The following is a 16,545-nucleotide window of genomic DNA, read 5'->3' as shown; positions in this document are numbered from 1 at the left end:
GATTCTTTTTCAGATGTATTTTTGTCCAAATCTAAATTTAGATCTAAAAAGTCCATCAAACTTCAGAAAAAAAGATTGCAATAAGAAACTGCCCTGATCTGCTCCTTAAGTAGTGAATTATTTGTTTGCTCACAGAATATGAGAACTTCATGCTGCAGGCCCCACATTTATCTTGTCAAGTTTAATCAAATGACTCTTTTTTTATTCTTATTGTGACTTTCTAATCATGTTGTTCTTTCAGGACTCAGAGACACTGAAGTCGACAGATAAAATCTGCAGACAGCTCATCTACCACCTGACCCCTCACTCCAAGTGGCTTAGAAAAAGTATGACCCGGCGAAAGGCCCAGGCCTGGTGAGAAACTTTCTCTGTTTTACAGTATATGGCATCAAAACATCAGAATATGCTGATATGGAGTAAATTATTTAATTCAATCCCTCAGCATTAATGCTAAAACTGATATACTATTTGCTACAGCTTTTATATTATATTATATTATATTATATTCTTTAAATTTCTACTCTGTAAACTATTTTAGTATTTAAACATTTTATTTCAGTCAGTTGCCAAGGCAACATTTCTGTTTATTTCAGTTAGTTGCCAGATTTAGTTTCAGATAATTTTTCCATTTCCTTCTCTTTTGAGTCCTTGGAAATCTTCTGAAATATAAACTACAAATCTGTTCCATGAGTTATTGAACAGAAATCTGGTAGTAGTTTCAAACAGTGTGAATATAGATGAGTGTAACAAATTACAGCTTTGACCTGCCACCACTGGCCCATTAATATCAGCACCCCCTTTCCCCACATCCCCCTTCATCTTGACTATTGATTAGTAGTCTTTTTAACAGCTCTGCTGCTGGATCTGGAAAGTGCTGTCTGAAGAGAGAGCCATAAATGCCTTTTGTAACGTACTCCCGATTGTAATACTCCCGATTTAAGTTATCCAACATAAATCTGTTCACTTCACCTGATTAATTAGGCAAGGCAAGGCAAGGCAAGTTTATTTATATAGCACATTTCATACACAATGGCAATTCAAAGTGCTTTACATAGAAGAAATTAAAATAATCAAAAGAAATCAGAATAATTAAAAATTTAATTATAATATAATTAAATTAATTAGAGCAACCAGTTTTCAGTGTGTTGTACAAGCACCAGTCAATGGTTGCACAATTTATTTTGCATATGTGTGCCTGTTGAAAAGTGAATAAATGTACGTGTACCACCCACATGGCCATTACGTGCACCCTCAATCCATTGCCTCTGCTCAATGCAGTTTTTCCACATACTGAATTAACCATGCTGCCCTGCTCCATTACGTTTAGGCTCTCGTGGGAGGATAAAGCAGTAAGTGGATGAGAGACAGAGAGAGAGAGAGTTAGGGAGAGAGAGAGAGAGGGGGGGGGGGGGGGCATTCTCACACTAATACAGTCTCATGTATTATGCAGGGTTGCTAAACATAAGCAACTGTCACTGTACTGGTCATTTTGAAACAGGGTCATATTCCTTATAAAAAAAGATAATATGGCAGTTCCAGTGGTTCAGTGATGCTATCAAATGGTTCAATGACAAAATCTTTTACTTTATTAATTTCGTTGTCCAGTAAAATATGTAGACATACATAAAATAAAAATATTATTAAGTTATTATGAAATATCTAAAAGATAATTTGAGTCGCAAAAACGTCTCGGTTACAAATGTAACCCTCATTCTCTGAAGGGGTAATTGGGACCACTTCATGGAGCCCTATCATCTTCGAGTGTCTACAGAATGAGCCAATGAACGTTTGGGTGCGTGAATCACATCACACACCCGCCCCACAGCGTGGGTGTATACAGGAAACGGGCGCACGCACCTTTGTTTTTTGCTGAGTAGCCGAGATTGTGACTGCCGTGAAGCGATGGTCAGCAACCATGGCGACGGGAAGTAACGTCTCCCATTCCCTCCTTCAGGGAACGAGGGTTACATTTGTAACCGAGACGTTCCCTATCAGTTGATCACGTACAACGTTACGTTGACGTGATGAAAACGCCAAGGTTACTGCCACTTCCAGTAGGTATCAAACATATGGAACCCAGCCTAGCACAAGTTACAGAAGCATACGAGCACTAGACCTGGCGCCGGACGCTCTGCAACCTGGGGAACTAAGTGGGGAACTCGACTGGAGCCAAAAAAGCTGGTTCCAGCTGTGGATGGCATAATAGCTAAAACCAGACTCACTATGCTTAGAGTGAACCCTTGGTATTTCTAGCTGATGTGATCCTAATGATCTGAGTGATCTGTTGAGTTTATATTCAGTGAGCATATCTGCAATGTATTGAGGTCCTAGGCCATTGAATGATTTATATACCAGTAATAATACTCTAAAATCAATCCTAAATATAACTGGGAGCCAGTGTAAAGACCTAAGGACTGGTGTGATATGTTCCTATTTTCTGGTTCTGCTCAGAATCTTGGCAGAAGTGTTCTGTATGAGCTGCAACTGTCTTACTGTGCGTTCACACCGGACGCGAATAGCACATCAAATTAGCACATCAAATTAGCAGAATTAGTAGTTAATTCACTTTGTGTAAAAACAAAAGTTTGAAGCGAAATTTACGCACGTCACGTGCATCAGAATCGAAATCTGTTGGCGGCCATCTTTTTTTATGTTATTCGAGCATTCATTGAGAGAGTCACCGCTCTGTATTTGCTCTGGAGAGCAGAACACTGGCGTGGGGTTCATCAATGCCATATTTGTGTCCACCGGACCCTTCGGAGGCGAACCGTTTGACGAGTTTCACCATTTGCTTACTTGATGCAGAAGTTCAGATTTTTCAACTCGGGCGGCAGACACGAATTCGCGTCAAACACGTGAATGCATAAATAGCACTAAATCATTCGCACGTAACGCGCTTAACGCGCCAGACACTCAATTCGCGCCATTCGCGCGAACGAGGCATATTCGTGTCTACCGCGCCACGCTCTACGCCTCATTTGCGCCGCAGGAATATTTTACACGAGTAACACGTCTTTGCATTGACTTAACATTGAAATCACTCGCGCCTGACGCGCTATTCACGCCCGGTGTGAACGCACCATTTTGGTATTTTTGAGAAGGCTGGGGCTGTAGTTTTTAGGCGATAAGGCTAAGTAGATCTGTGTGTCGTCTGCATAGCTGTGGTAAGCGATTTGGTTCTTTCTCATTATTAGGGTCTTTGGGAGCATATACAGGTTGAATAGGAGTGGCGCAAGAATTGAGCATCTCATGGATGTCCATTCAGACTTATGGTCACCTATACTCACAAAATGACCTGAACCATTTTAGGACTATCCCAGAAAGCCCCACCCAATTTTCCAGCCTATCAAGAAGTATGTTGTGATCGACAGTGTCAAATGCAGCGCTGTGGTTGAGTAGTACCAGCACTGATAATTTTCCTGAATCAGTATTTAAGTGAATACCGTTTATTATCTTTATTAGCATTGTCTCTGTGTTATGATGTGGTCGGAAATCAGATTGAAAATTGTCAAAGTATCAGTTCGAGCTTAAGAATTTGTTCAGCTGATTGAAGACAACTTTTACCATGATCTTGCCTATGAAAGGAAGATTTTAGATAGGTCTATAGTTGCTTAATATGGTCTTATCCAAATTGCTCTTTTTAAGGAGGGGCGTCACAACTGCAGTTTTTAGGGAGTTTGTAAAACTCCCAGAGAGAAGTGAGGCATTTACCATTTACAATTTTTTCTAGGAGATCTGCTTCTAAACAGTTAAATACACTTTTGAAAACAGATGTGGGAAGTGCGTCAGGGGCGCAGGTTTATGTTTTAAGGTGTTTTTTCTTAAAATTTTGCCATCAATTTCTTTGAAATCAGACATTTTAACTACTTTCTCATGTTGTGGTCTAATATGTCTGACCCAAGCGCAACTCAAGGATGCACTGATCTCCTTTCTGATATTATTGATTTTCTCAGAGAAGAAGGAAGCAAACTCATTGCATTTTCTGTCTGAGAGCATTTCTTTGGGAATCTGGCTTGGTGGGTTTGTCAGTCTCTCTACAGTAGCAAAAACTGTGTGTGTGATGTCTAAGTTGCTGCTTACAATATTCGAGAATAAAGACTGTCTAGCTTTGCCTAGTTCCCTATTGAAAGCATGGATGCTGTCTTTGTAGATGTTATAATGGACTATATTTTTGTCTTCCGCCACATGCACTCTGCTTTTCTGCATAGTCTTTTCATATTTTGCACTTGTAGTGTTACAAATGTATTTAAATATTTAATTTAGGTTCCAAAACAATAGTATTTTAACTGAGAAAGTTCTGCACACTTTTTTTCCATTTTGAAGTAATCAAGGCGTCGGACATTAACCTCTTCTCACTTCTCAAAGGTCAGCTGGGCCTTTGTTGATCTAATCAGGCTCATTAGATTAGCATCTCAAGGCTCTGAGTTACACTGTTATGCTGATAAAATCAGGTAACCTGCTGAATCAACATGCTTTGTTTCAGAGTGTCTCCACCTCTATGTAACCCCTCCCCATTGAAAGGTATATGAACACAAGGTATTTTGGCTTAGGTCAGACTTGGGTTAGATTTTTGGACGAAGTAGACTTGAGAATACAACAGCGATGCAACAGCAATAAAGAAACCTGCTTAAAAGATACACCCGAGTCTCCTGGTCTTCGCTTCTGAGTTTTCAAACACTTTAGAAGAAAAAAGTTCTCAACACACTGCTGTTGAGTTTCTCCAAGGTGCTTTTTGACTCCCACTCTTCTTCCTGACTTTCACAGGAGCAATGTCATCAATTACATTTTAACTTTTGATTTAAAAGAATCAATGAGAAAATCAAAAGAGTCAGAAGATATTCTTGGTGTTAAAGATATAGCCTTCATAAATAGTACAATAGTGTTCTCATTTAAGCATCTCTTCTAGACAGACACAGATCCAGCCGTCGTTCCAACCCATCTTGCAGGAGGGAAAGCACAACTCTGATTGGGCACGTTTGGTGGTTCTCCTGATGGGAAGAACATCATTCAATGAAAAGCGTCTTGAATGTCAGCCTGTGAAGCGACCAGTTTAGGACACGCAGGTCCAAGATTGGTCGTAACCCACCACCTTTTTTGGGTACAGGCTGTTGAAGCCTGTCTTCAAAATGGCTGGAGGGACTGGCACGATCGCATTCTTCGCCAGTAGGACTGCAATCTCTGCCCAGGGACTTGTCCGTGTCACAGTCTGCGTCTGCACCATCCCGTCTGCGTCTCCTTCACTACACTTCCCATGATCCTCTCGTCTGCACACCTGAAATCACTCCCTCATCAGCCTCCCGTTCAGCGTCCTGTGTCATCTGTTTCACCTGTTTGCACCTCATTAGACCTGATTCCTCTGTGTATTTAGTTCCCTCTGTTTCATTCTGTCTTTGTCGGTCAATGTTGAATGTACCCCGTCTTCCTGCCTGTATTTTTGAATTAAATGTATCTTCTTTGTGACTCTGGAGTCCTCCAGTTCCTTCTGCCTGCTCCACACCCGTGACAGTCCGTGTGCTGGGTAAACTGAATTGCATCGGCGAGTCTGATGGTACGGATGAGGCAGCGAGACGGGCTGGGAAACGCTAGCCAGGCTCCCAGATACCGTGCAAGCGGGACTAACGGCATGACAGACGCACCCGGGATGGGTTACTGCGGCGGAATGTAGGGACCTGACTCGGACGGCATAGCTGCCCAATGGGGGTTCTGAGAGTGCGTTTCCCAATTGATACTTGCATTAATGTAACATCATGGTGGGTTGCATAATAGGAAAAATGGAGCAAAACAGTCTGATAATGGAAAACAGGGAGGGAGGAAGAGATAGAACCAAGTGGTGATGAAAGAAGTAGGTTTTCATGTTGTGCTAGGTCTTTTGTGTGTGGTTTCTTGCATTTTGATCAAGAGTGTAAGGCAGGAATTGTGAATCTGCATGAGAGTGGACCATCATTCTGTAACGCTCAAATCTTTGATTGGCATTGTAAAGCGACTGTCAGCGATGACTGTGTGACTGTCTGGTTTAACCATGATCAGACATATACAAACACAATCTGTTGTTCGGCCTAATGTATTATTTTTGCTTTCACATTTATTAGGGCTGTGTAATTAATTCTACAACCCTTGCATTAAGATCTTTGTGTTTTTGCAAGTTCAAGTTGCTAAGGATTGTAATTCATCACAGAGATCGATGGATGAAGGCAATGATGAATCTGAGATATTTTAATTAGCCATACTACCGTTCAAAAGTTTGGCATTGATAGGATTTTTAATGTTTTTGAAAGTCTCTTATGCTCACCAATGCTGCATTTATTTGATCAAAAATACAGTGAAAACAATAATTTTGAGAAATATCATTACAATACATGTTTTCTACTGTAATACATTTTAAATGTAATTCATTCCTGTGATGGCAAAGCTGACGTTCAACAGCCCTTTCTCCAGTCTTCATTGTCACACAATCCTTCATAAATCATTCTAACATGCTGATTTGATGCTCAAGTAACGACTTGGTTACTGATGCAACCCTTGTTCCCTGATGGATTGAGATTGTACAAAGTAACATGTATCTTTAGCAACACTGTGAAGGTGAATAGCACATAAAATAAGTATAAACTTAAATATCTATTGGTACAGTATATGTGTGACTAAACATGCATCATAGTTTTCAAATACCTCCTTTTTCACAATTCACACTACAACACGAAAACAGCGTTTTCAAATTTTCAAGACTTGGGAGTGCGTCTTCAAAACGCTCAGTTTTAAGAGAAAAAGACTTCAAATGTATGTAAATGTATGCTAAGAGAGTGAACCAGCAAAACTAGAATGTTTCCATAATCAACAAGGCATAGACACCATGAAACAAAAGAATTAGAGAGCTTATGAATATTAATTATGTGACATTACATTCACCCAGTGGCCCTGCCTGATTAATAATTAGGGACTAGCATAATAACAGATTGCAGCTTACTGATTGTGTGTTCATTTATTGATGTAACCATTTGCCAGGGTTGTGAAATTGTCAATTTATGCAGTAAGGCTAAATTATTTGCACTGTCGCCAAGCAAAATATAACTCCTAATATACGTACTGTATAATGATTGTTTCCCAAAAGCAAAGGGTGAACATAGAAATGTCCCTGCACAAAACCTTCAAGCTATAAACTTAATGTGGATTGCATGGTCTAAATAATCTGGTTTTGGAAGATAAGCAATTAGCAGTGTTGGAGTTCTTGCAATGTTTGGTTTTGATTGTGAATTGGTGTGTTGGCAAAAATAATCAGTTTGTGACACTGTTGAAAATTGACATACGTGTACGATTACTGGGGTTTATTTCTCTGGAGTAAATCAGAGAACCCAGAGATTTTAAAGATTAGTTTACACAAACAAATGACAACACTGTCATCATTTACTCATCCTTTTGTTGTTTCAAACCCGTATTTGTGATTTTAATGTCAGCGATTGGTGTTTTGGTTCTGGCATGTAATTGGCAGTGTTTATACTTCTGTGTGTTTTATACCTTTGCACAGTTAAGGCTATAATGTCTTAGTGTTATTGGCAGGCCTTCATATAAAGACAGACCAGCATCTGCTCCTGGAGGCGTGTGTAAGTCTGAATCTCACACTGATCAAAGGTGTGAAAGCATCCAGTCAGGTAGAAAACAGCCATTGCCATGCCAACAGCGGTGGGAGGCATGTCTTTGTTGCACTTGTCTTCCTTTTCTCTGTCACTCATTCTGCTTGGTTGGGTTTTAGCTTTCAGTATCCTGAGTATGTATCCTCTTTCACCTCTCAAAGCCTTTCAGACCCATTCAGGGATGAAGAGCTGGCCCCTGAAAACCAGCTTTTCTACTTGTGTACATACAGGTTTTGCAAAATCATTTTTGCTTTGTGGTGGAAGACTTTTGAAATGTCCCATTTGCAGACCGTCGGCATAGTCAGACAAACACATGTTGATGTTCATGTTTTATGGGTACTTTCCATTAGCATAAGGGTTCTTACTTTGCAAACTGTATATTCTATCCTCTTTCACAACCCTAACCCTAAACCTATCCATCACAGAAAACGTTCTGCATTTTTGCATGTTCAAAAAAACATCACTTAGTAGGTGTAACACAGTTCATGGGAAGAAGTAGGCGGGAACCTGTGAACATTCAAAGATTTTAATATTAAATAAATCAACAAAATGAAAGTAAAAGACATCAACCCCTCACGGATGACTGTTGTCCCATATAATTAAACAAACAAAACACAAGTCCAGGCCTGTCCTCTCTCGCTCTTCACTGTCGTCTCTCCTCCTTTTATGCTTACGCTCGTACCTGAGAGATACGAGATCTGTGTGTCACACAGGTTTCGCTCATTATCAATCACGCCACCGGCCCCGTGCCATTCTCTCACAGCCCTTGGCCTCGTCCTGTTCACCACAGTATGTTTTCTAAGCTTTTTTCCCCATGGGGACCAAAAAAACGTCCCCACTAGGACAAGGATTTCAGATATTGCCATCTTTGTAGGGACATTTTGTCATCATAGCCTACCCATCACAGAAAAAAACCCATCACTTAGTAAGATTTATAAGCTATTTTCCTCATGCTGACCAAAAAATCCCCCCATAAGGACATTTTGTTCCCATAATGTAGGGTTTACTAGGCCACACGCACACCAGGGAGACCTATTATATTATAAGAACATTATCTTTTACTAGTGTGTCGATTCGAATCTGAAATTGGATTTTTTACAGTGTTGGGACATTAGTTTTTCTGTCTCTAAAACCTTCTCCTACTCGTACCCGTTAAACATTAGCCTACATTCACAATATTAAATAGCCATTAGACACTTTGTTTCACTTTTCAAATATTTTCTTCATTTTTATTTTTTAAAAAAACCTCTCTGAGCTGATATGTGGAGAGGAAATAGTTTGGAAAAAGGCGGAATCAAACTCAAAAGCCAACGCCACTCGCCACTATGTTTGCCTCAATCAGACTCTGGTTGCCGGAGTTGGTGTAAATAGCCTATGCCAACAAGGTGGCTATTTGCTCTGTCAAGTTTAGTAAGTTAACACTGTGTAATTTATTCTTTTAAAGTACTTACAAATATAACATATTAAATGTAAATACATTCATAACAGCTCTCTGGAATTTATGAAAGACACTCCTTTTTTATGCTGAACAAAATATTTTTTACTCTGATTTAAATGTGCTCTTTTACCACAGAATTTCATGGGAATGTATTGAGTCATGTTTGGTTACAACTACCCACAGTACTTCTAACGATTATACGGTCTTAATGCTTAATCTTAATCTTCTTTTCATGCTCGGCTGCCTTACAACTGTTTATGTCATTTCACTGTCAAAGCAGAACATTTTCTAGAGAAAAAGTCTGTCAGATTAGGCTGTATATCTGAGAAAATTGAGTTTGACTCCATACATGTGCCTTAGCACAAAGTCATACAGGTGTTAAAGAAGTCAAATCTGCTGGTTTGACGCAGTTGGTTGGTTTCTCGTGCCTCCGATTAGCATATTAGACACGACTTTCCTTATTCCTTTATTCATTTGAACTGATCACTGAATGAGAAAATCATATTTAGGTAGGATTCCGCAGAAATGTGTAAATGTTTAAAAGAGAGAAATGAGTAATATGCCAGTAAAGCAGAAAAGATTGTTTACTTTCCCCCGGTAAATTGTCATTGCCACAGGTGTCAGATTAATAAAACCTCAAAGGAGAAAATGGACATAGTTTTCCCTTTTTCTCTGTAATTGTGAAAGATTTAGTGGGGCTGTCAGTTTGATGCATTAAATAATGCAATTTGTGAAGAGACTGAATGTAACTTTGGGTCAGAATTAATAATGGAGACATTTTGCATTATTGATGACTCTGCAAAAACAAAATGGAGTGAGGCTTGAATCAGACACGTCAGGGATGGCTAGAGGAAGAAAATGAGGTGCTAAAGAGGAAATCTTTCCAACTCATCGTGGCCAAAATGTTGTCTTCAACATGTTCTTGAGTCTACAAAACTCACACACTTCCATAGACTGGAAAAGTCCTGTGAAGGAAACACACATTGGCGCCGCCTGAGTGCAGAATGCTTCATCTCTGTGATTGTACAAAAGCTGACAGTAAGGAAAATTAATGTCAGTCATAGCCACTGGTTGCCAAGGAACGCGAAGTGAGCCTGAAGTGACTGTAATTCAAACTGGCACCCAGTCGCGAAAAAAAAAGTAAACCAATAAATAACACATTAAAATTACTTATTATTCTTTTACCCATCCTGCAGTGGAAAAAAAAGCACATTTGCGTCCCAGTTTATGTTTCAAAACCTGCAAGTCACAACATACATGCATAGATTATATCACTCAATCAAAAATATAACAATTAATATTAAAAAATGATTATGAATATATCAAGATATAATTTAACAATTTAGTTAGATTATGCTTAAAGGGCACATCAGATGCAAAATTCACTTTTAAATCCTCATGCTCCGCCCATGACCAATGACGGACTGTCATATTAGCATATTTCCACCCTCAGCCATTTGCGTGTTTTGTGTCGACACCCCCCATGGAATAGAGGGAGTTGCTCATTATCATTTATAGAGACATGCACCCAAATCGTGAACAGAGCTGTTTTTGAGGAGGTAAAAAGGGTGTCGTTTTACACAACCATTGAGGAACTTTAACCAAAGTATCTTACAAACTTTACACGAAGACCCTAAAGAATCATACCAACTTGTGGAAAATGGGCATCTGATTACCCCCTTAAAATCTAGAAAAATACGGTAACAGTTCATCTCGACAGTCCACTTTAGACAGTCCTCTGACAGTCCTACTAACTTTGCAGCTACATGTCAAATACCATTCCTTAGAATTTTAGTAACTGTCCAATATCTACTACCACTTTATTGCATAGCTGTCAACATTTGGTTTGCTTGCTTTCGGGTTGAGCTTTCCGCGACTGCGCAACTGGGTCATTGCTAGGTTGAGATGACAAACGGGTTGAAATTGTATATAGTGTGTGGATTGTGTGAATATAATGCATTTAATACAAGATCTGGCAAAGGGCTAAAAAAACGGGAGTGTTGACAGGTATCCTCTATTTTGATGCTTTACTGACTATAAGTGACTTTGCAACTACATGTCAACTTCAACTAAATGTCAACTAAATGTTTTACTGCACAACTAGATAAAAGTATGATTAATTTTACCCCTTTACCAGGCTGTTTTTAATTTTGTCCTTGTCTTTAATTAATTCAGATTTGTTTGGCAGGTCAGACTAACCTTTTTTTCTGTCAAAAGCACCTCCCTAGCTGGGTTGATTCGTAACACATCTTCAAAGAACTTCTTCAGCATTTCATCAAAGCACGCAGTCTTTTCATGGGCCAACCTATTGCTATTTAATCACAGAGATCCCTCAAATGTCACTGTTTAAAGGCAAAGCAGATTGGCTTGTGAGTTAGCAGATATATGAGGCAGCAAGCTGAAAAGAACCAGTGTTTGTCAAAATATAGCCTTTGGACATTCGTAGTCAGCATAAACCCCGGGGGGTTTGGACCTGAAGTTATATTTGGAAAAGAAATTGAATTTGGGCGCAAACACAGAGGAGTGATGCCACCTGCTACCAGTAATGGGAAAATAGAGGAAGACTGTCAGTAGGATTTCATGAAGAGATTTCAGCCTTTGCGAGGATTGTAATAATGCATTTGCATCTCAGTGTGTGTGTGTGTGTGTGTGTGTGTTTCCTTGGCAAATTGATATTCTTTTGATCTCTGTCCTGTGGTTCGTGTGGCAGTCTATATTGCAAGACTCGCCATATTTCCATTTCAAACTGTGCATTGTCATGTGCATGTGCATCTGTGGAGCTGAGTGATTTTCAAGCAGATGTATGTCTGTGTTTGTGTTTTATTGATCCTGTTAATGGAACTAGGTCAAAATGAAGCGCACGGACATGGTAATGGTTCTGACTGTAGAGAGGGGAGGTGCTGCTGTTTTGAAAGGAGTTTTTTCCCTTAACATTCACTTGGTTATGTGTTTAATTTTCGTACATGTCAACAGATGGATTTCACTTGGTTTTAAAGGTGAAGGGTACAATTTTAGGCCATTGCTGGCACCAAATGGTATTGCAAAAATAATGTTTTAAAACTGTCTGGGGTCAACCATAGACATAGCTATGTCTCAGACTCACACCATTAGTTAGCAGGCTAGTCTATATCCTCATACTATCAGATCAGTTTTAATAGCACAAACATGCCTTTAAAATAGTACTTATAATGGAAAATACACTTTAAAATATTATAATTAGGCTACTTGTGAAATAAATGTAATGTTTTCAGACATATAATTGCTAAATGTATTATAATGCAATTAGCTAAACTTAAGAGTTATTTGAACCACTTAAGTAGGATAATACATCTTCTAATGTAATTTTATATTATAATTCTATGTATATGGTAATTTACAAATATTTAAGTTCTATATATGTAATTAAAATTATGGTTAAAGTGCACTGACAAATATGCATCATAAACTTAAATATACTTCAATGCCATTTCTATTGAAACTTGTTTGTATATTTGGAATTTTACTTTTGTAATTGTGAATTACATATTAACTTTAAATGTAATGTCAAATAACTCTCAAGTACTTGTACATGTGCTTTAGGATGGTTGTCAACAAATCAAAATAAGATATTTAAAGCAATAATTATTTAAACAAAAATAAAGTAAAACTTTTCATTTGAAATTATTACAAAGTGGACATTTTAAAGGTGTATTTAAATGTGTAAAGAAACATTTTGAAATTGTACTCTCCTTAAGTAAACTTTATGGCGTTACATTTCATTAATATTATATTATTGGCAAGTATATATAATATATAACAAATACAATTAAGTGCACTTCTTTTTCACAAAGGAATATCATATATTTGACTTTGCAAAGACTGGAAAAAGAGAAAGTGTTTTGACATTGAATTACACTTTCTAATAAACATTTGTATATATTTTTTCATTTCGGTTATATTTCTAAAATAATCATGTTTTTTGTTTTGTTTTGTTTTGTTTTTTTCAATCAAAGGAGCAAGTTTTGACTGTCTAAATCTCAAATCCAAAAACTATAGTTCAGGTGAATTTTGGACTTTGAACTAAATGTGAATTTCTTTGCAACTGAACATTGAGAGTGAAAAGATGATTTATTGTGGGCGAGTAGAAACTGATGCCAGCAACATCATCAGAAAAAAAACAAAAAAAAAAACCATCATAACAGCAGATTTCATCAGCAGCAGGAATCCACAGTTTGGCAGAACAATAGAGACTGTGAACCTTACTTCAGAAATTATTTGAGAAGAAAATAATACTTTTGCTCTATAATAATCCTTTATCTCCTCTTATAGACTGTAGGTTTCCAAAGTACAACTTTGTCTGTCACCCTTTAAATTAAAGTCAAAATAACTTCTTCACAACAATTAATGTGTCCAAACTTGTTTGTGTCGAATAATGTTTTTAGTCTATGCAAGTTTGGTCAAAAACTGTACATAAAAACATCACCACATTAAATAACAGTTTGCACTATTTTTGCAATTGAATTAATTTGCAAGAAAATCTATGTTAAAGTACATGAGAAGATAAAAAAAAATATCACTGCACAACTTGTCTCCAACTCCTCAAAGAAAGAAGCTTTGCAAAATAAATGTATTTGCATGACTGAAGTGCCAGATAGTTATAGCTTTGCCAAATAACCTCATATCAAAGAGCAATATAGAAGCATTATGGACAGCATTTCTGCCTTCCATTATAAAGCCTACATGACTATGAAAGCAGTACCTGAGAAGTCTTTTCATGACTTTGGACCTTGCATTTAGCCCAAATGCTCAGCAGACTCAAATGGAAGAAACAAGCGGTTTGGATTGACCAAGTCAAAGACTCGTAAGAGGCAATACAGTACATGCCAGAAAGCTTTTAAAGCTCTTATCTGATTTCTGCAAAGGCTCCCGATGCCAGTTAGAGGATATGTGCACATAAATTGTATATATGACTATATCACTTTTTTTTTTGGTTGTTTCATTGTAAATTTACCAGAAAAAAATCAAATCAAATCAAATATAGGCTATGCAGTATATTGTTCCCAACCCTGTTCCCAAAAGCTACTTCACTAAACAGTGAAATTGTTCACCTATGATTACAGAAATAATCAAATTCTGACTGGCAAAGAACAAGTTTAGGAACACTAAATGTTATAACAGGGTTCAATTTTAGATATGTCTGTGTCTGTCATCTAAATACTGTCAGTCACCTAAATCAACACATTTTATTTATTGGGTCTTTGTTGTAAAGTCCCACCAATTTGAAAGCTTTACATATCCTCAAAGAAATAAGCCAGGCTTAGATATTTTATTTAAATGATTTACATTTTTATTTACTAGAATATTGAAATGTACAAAGTACTGTGATCGCTACATTTGTAATGGATTTTAGGGTAAATGTGATCTTAATGCAATCCATACTGGCAAATATGTTGAAAAACATTACTTTTGAGGAAGTATAAAATTATAGATTGTTATTACATCTGATATGATTGCAACTCGGATTTGGACAGTTAAGTACATTTAACACTCACTGACCCTACCAGAGAGTTTTTCCTTTCCCGTCTCTGGAGTTTAAAATGCTGGAAACACAAAGCTGTTATAGAGCCCTGACCTTAGCCAGAAGAAAAGGATTTTAATATAGACCAAATAACCAAATCCTCAACCTCAATTTAGTTGAAGTCGCAGCATTATAAATGATGAGATTTAGAGTCAAAATCCCCCTAATGCTTGAATCTTGTTTTAAGTAATTCCTCAGTATATATGAATTGTTTTTTCCACTTTTCAGTCTTAAAACAACTCTTCAGAAGAAGCTCTGCAGCGACTCGGTGGACCTCTCTGGCATCCCTTTATCAACTCGAGACATACGGCACGTGGCATATTACCTCCAGACCAGTGGGGGCGCTGTGATATCCGTGGATCTTAGTTTCACTGAGTTCCGGGACGAGGGCCTACGTCTACTTCTGCCCTTCCTGGGTGCATTGCCCAAACTCACAACACTGGCTCTCAATGGGAACCGTCTGACTCTTGGCATCCTTAAAGATCTGTCTGAAGCCCTCAAAGAATCCAAGATGTTCACTTGTCTTGCCTGGATTGACCTAGGCAACAACGTGGACATATTTACCATGCCACAGGTAAAACAACAGAATCTTAAAATCAATCACAGTCCCCCTTAATATATGGTATTAACACCGTTGTAAATACTTAATTTTGTGTAAAACATGGTTGTGCTGCCAGATACAAGGCACAGCATGAATTAGCCATTAGGACATCCGTGATGCTCCTTGAACAGTATTTTTTTTTTTAACAAAATGTCATAGGTCTAACCTTACCCCTAAAATTAAAGACAAGATCTTTGTCTACATATCATACCTAAGCATAATCTTATCCTCCTCACTGTAATGTCAAAGTAGGACCATCAAGGATGTTGATCCAGGAACACGTTCATCTTGGGTGAATCACATTATAGATGAATATTTGATTGACACGTTGTCCATCACCTTTTTCAACTGGCAGGGCAAACCATTTCATTCAATTCGATTTGGATGGGACTAGTTTTCCCTGATGAGATTCTTTAGGTGTCCTGAACTAACTATGAAGTCCTTTTACAGCATTTTTAAACCTGTTCATGTTGAAATCAATTGAAAATGAACAATAAGAAGAGATTAACATAAACCTAGATTAATAGTGTTGCTTATTGTTAGTTCATCATACCTAATGCATTAACTGATGTTAAAAATGTTACCATAATCTCTCTTAGTTTGACCTTTGTCGAAATAAAAGCGATTTTAGACCTTTTAAACCAAGTTTCTAGGTAACAGTTGCCAATTGAAGTACTGCTGGTATCCCATCTAATATAAGAAATAAATTATGTAAGATGATCTCATTCAGAGCACATACACTTTCTGTTACATCCACATCCAGACAATAGACACCCCAACCTTAATCTGCACAATGTGTAGCAAACAAACAACAAAGACTTTATATAGAGAAAAACGGTGCACTCATATTACTATGAATGGGAGAAAATTCATATGGTGAAATAAGTCCCGCCTGCTAAATGAAAGAGCCAATCCCCAATTGGTAGAGTCATTCCTTCACTTCACAAGTTCGTGATTGCACATTGGCTGATCCAGCCTGAAAAATTACGTTTTTTTGAGCGTTTAGAAATAAAAATGTATGAGATAGTTGTTGTCAGATTTCATTGGTGATCTCAAATAAGAAATGTATTTGTAAGCTTGGTGATCAGCTTTGGAGAATTTGATGTTTCCCCATTCAAAGAGATAGGAGCTGTACTTGCATGACCCGAGAGAAATTTCAAAGATGGCCGCCAAGTGAATAGACTTCAGTAACAATCATTATCAGTAAGTAATTGTATCTCAGAGTTGTCTAACTGTTTCTACTCTGTTCTCAGTCTCTATTGGTGTCCCTGCGGCGTCGCTGTAGCCTAAAGAGCAGTCTGCCCACCATCTATGAGTACACAGA

General features: G+C 37.9%; 1 protein-coding gene across 2 annotated transcripts in view; it reads left to right on the top strand.

The window, feature by feature from the left end:
* Positions 1–16,545, top strand: part of lrrc75ba (leucine rich repeat containing 75Ba) — a 37,003-nt gene that overhangs the window by 18,464 nt on the left and 1,994 nt on the right. For both annotated transcript variants that reach the window (XM_039680404.2, XM_039680403.2), the window contains exons 3-5: positions 242–354; positions 14,849–15,194; positions 16,475–16,545. The exon at positions 16,475–16,545 is cut by the window's right edge. In XM_039680404.2, the coding sequence (XP_039536338.2) occupies positions 242–354; positions 14,849–15,194; positions 16,475–16,545 (530 nt within the window). The remainder of the gene's footprint in view (positions 1–241; positions 355–14,848; positions 15,195–16,474) is intronic.

The sequence above is a fragment of the Pimephales promelas genome, chromosome 14 (genome assembly GCF_988280905.1).
Source record: "Pimephales promelas chromosome 14, fPimPro1.hap1.1, whole genome shotgun sequence".
Lineage (NCBI taxonomy): Eukaryota > Metazoa > Chordata > Actinopteri > Cypriniformes > Leuciscidae > Pimephales > Pimephales promelas.
Note: the sequence above shows the minus strand (reverse complement) of the source record. Positions and strands in the feature narration are given on the sequence as shown.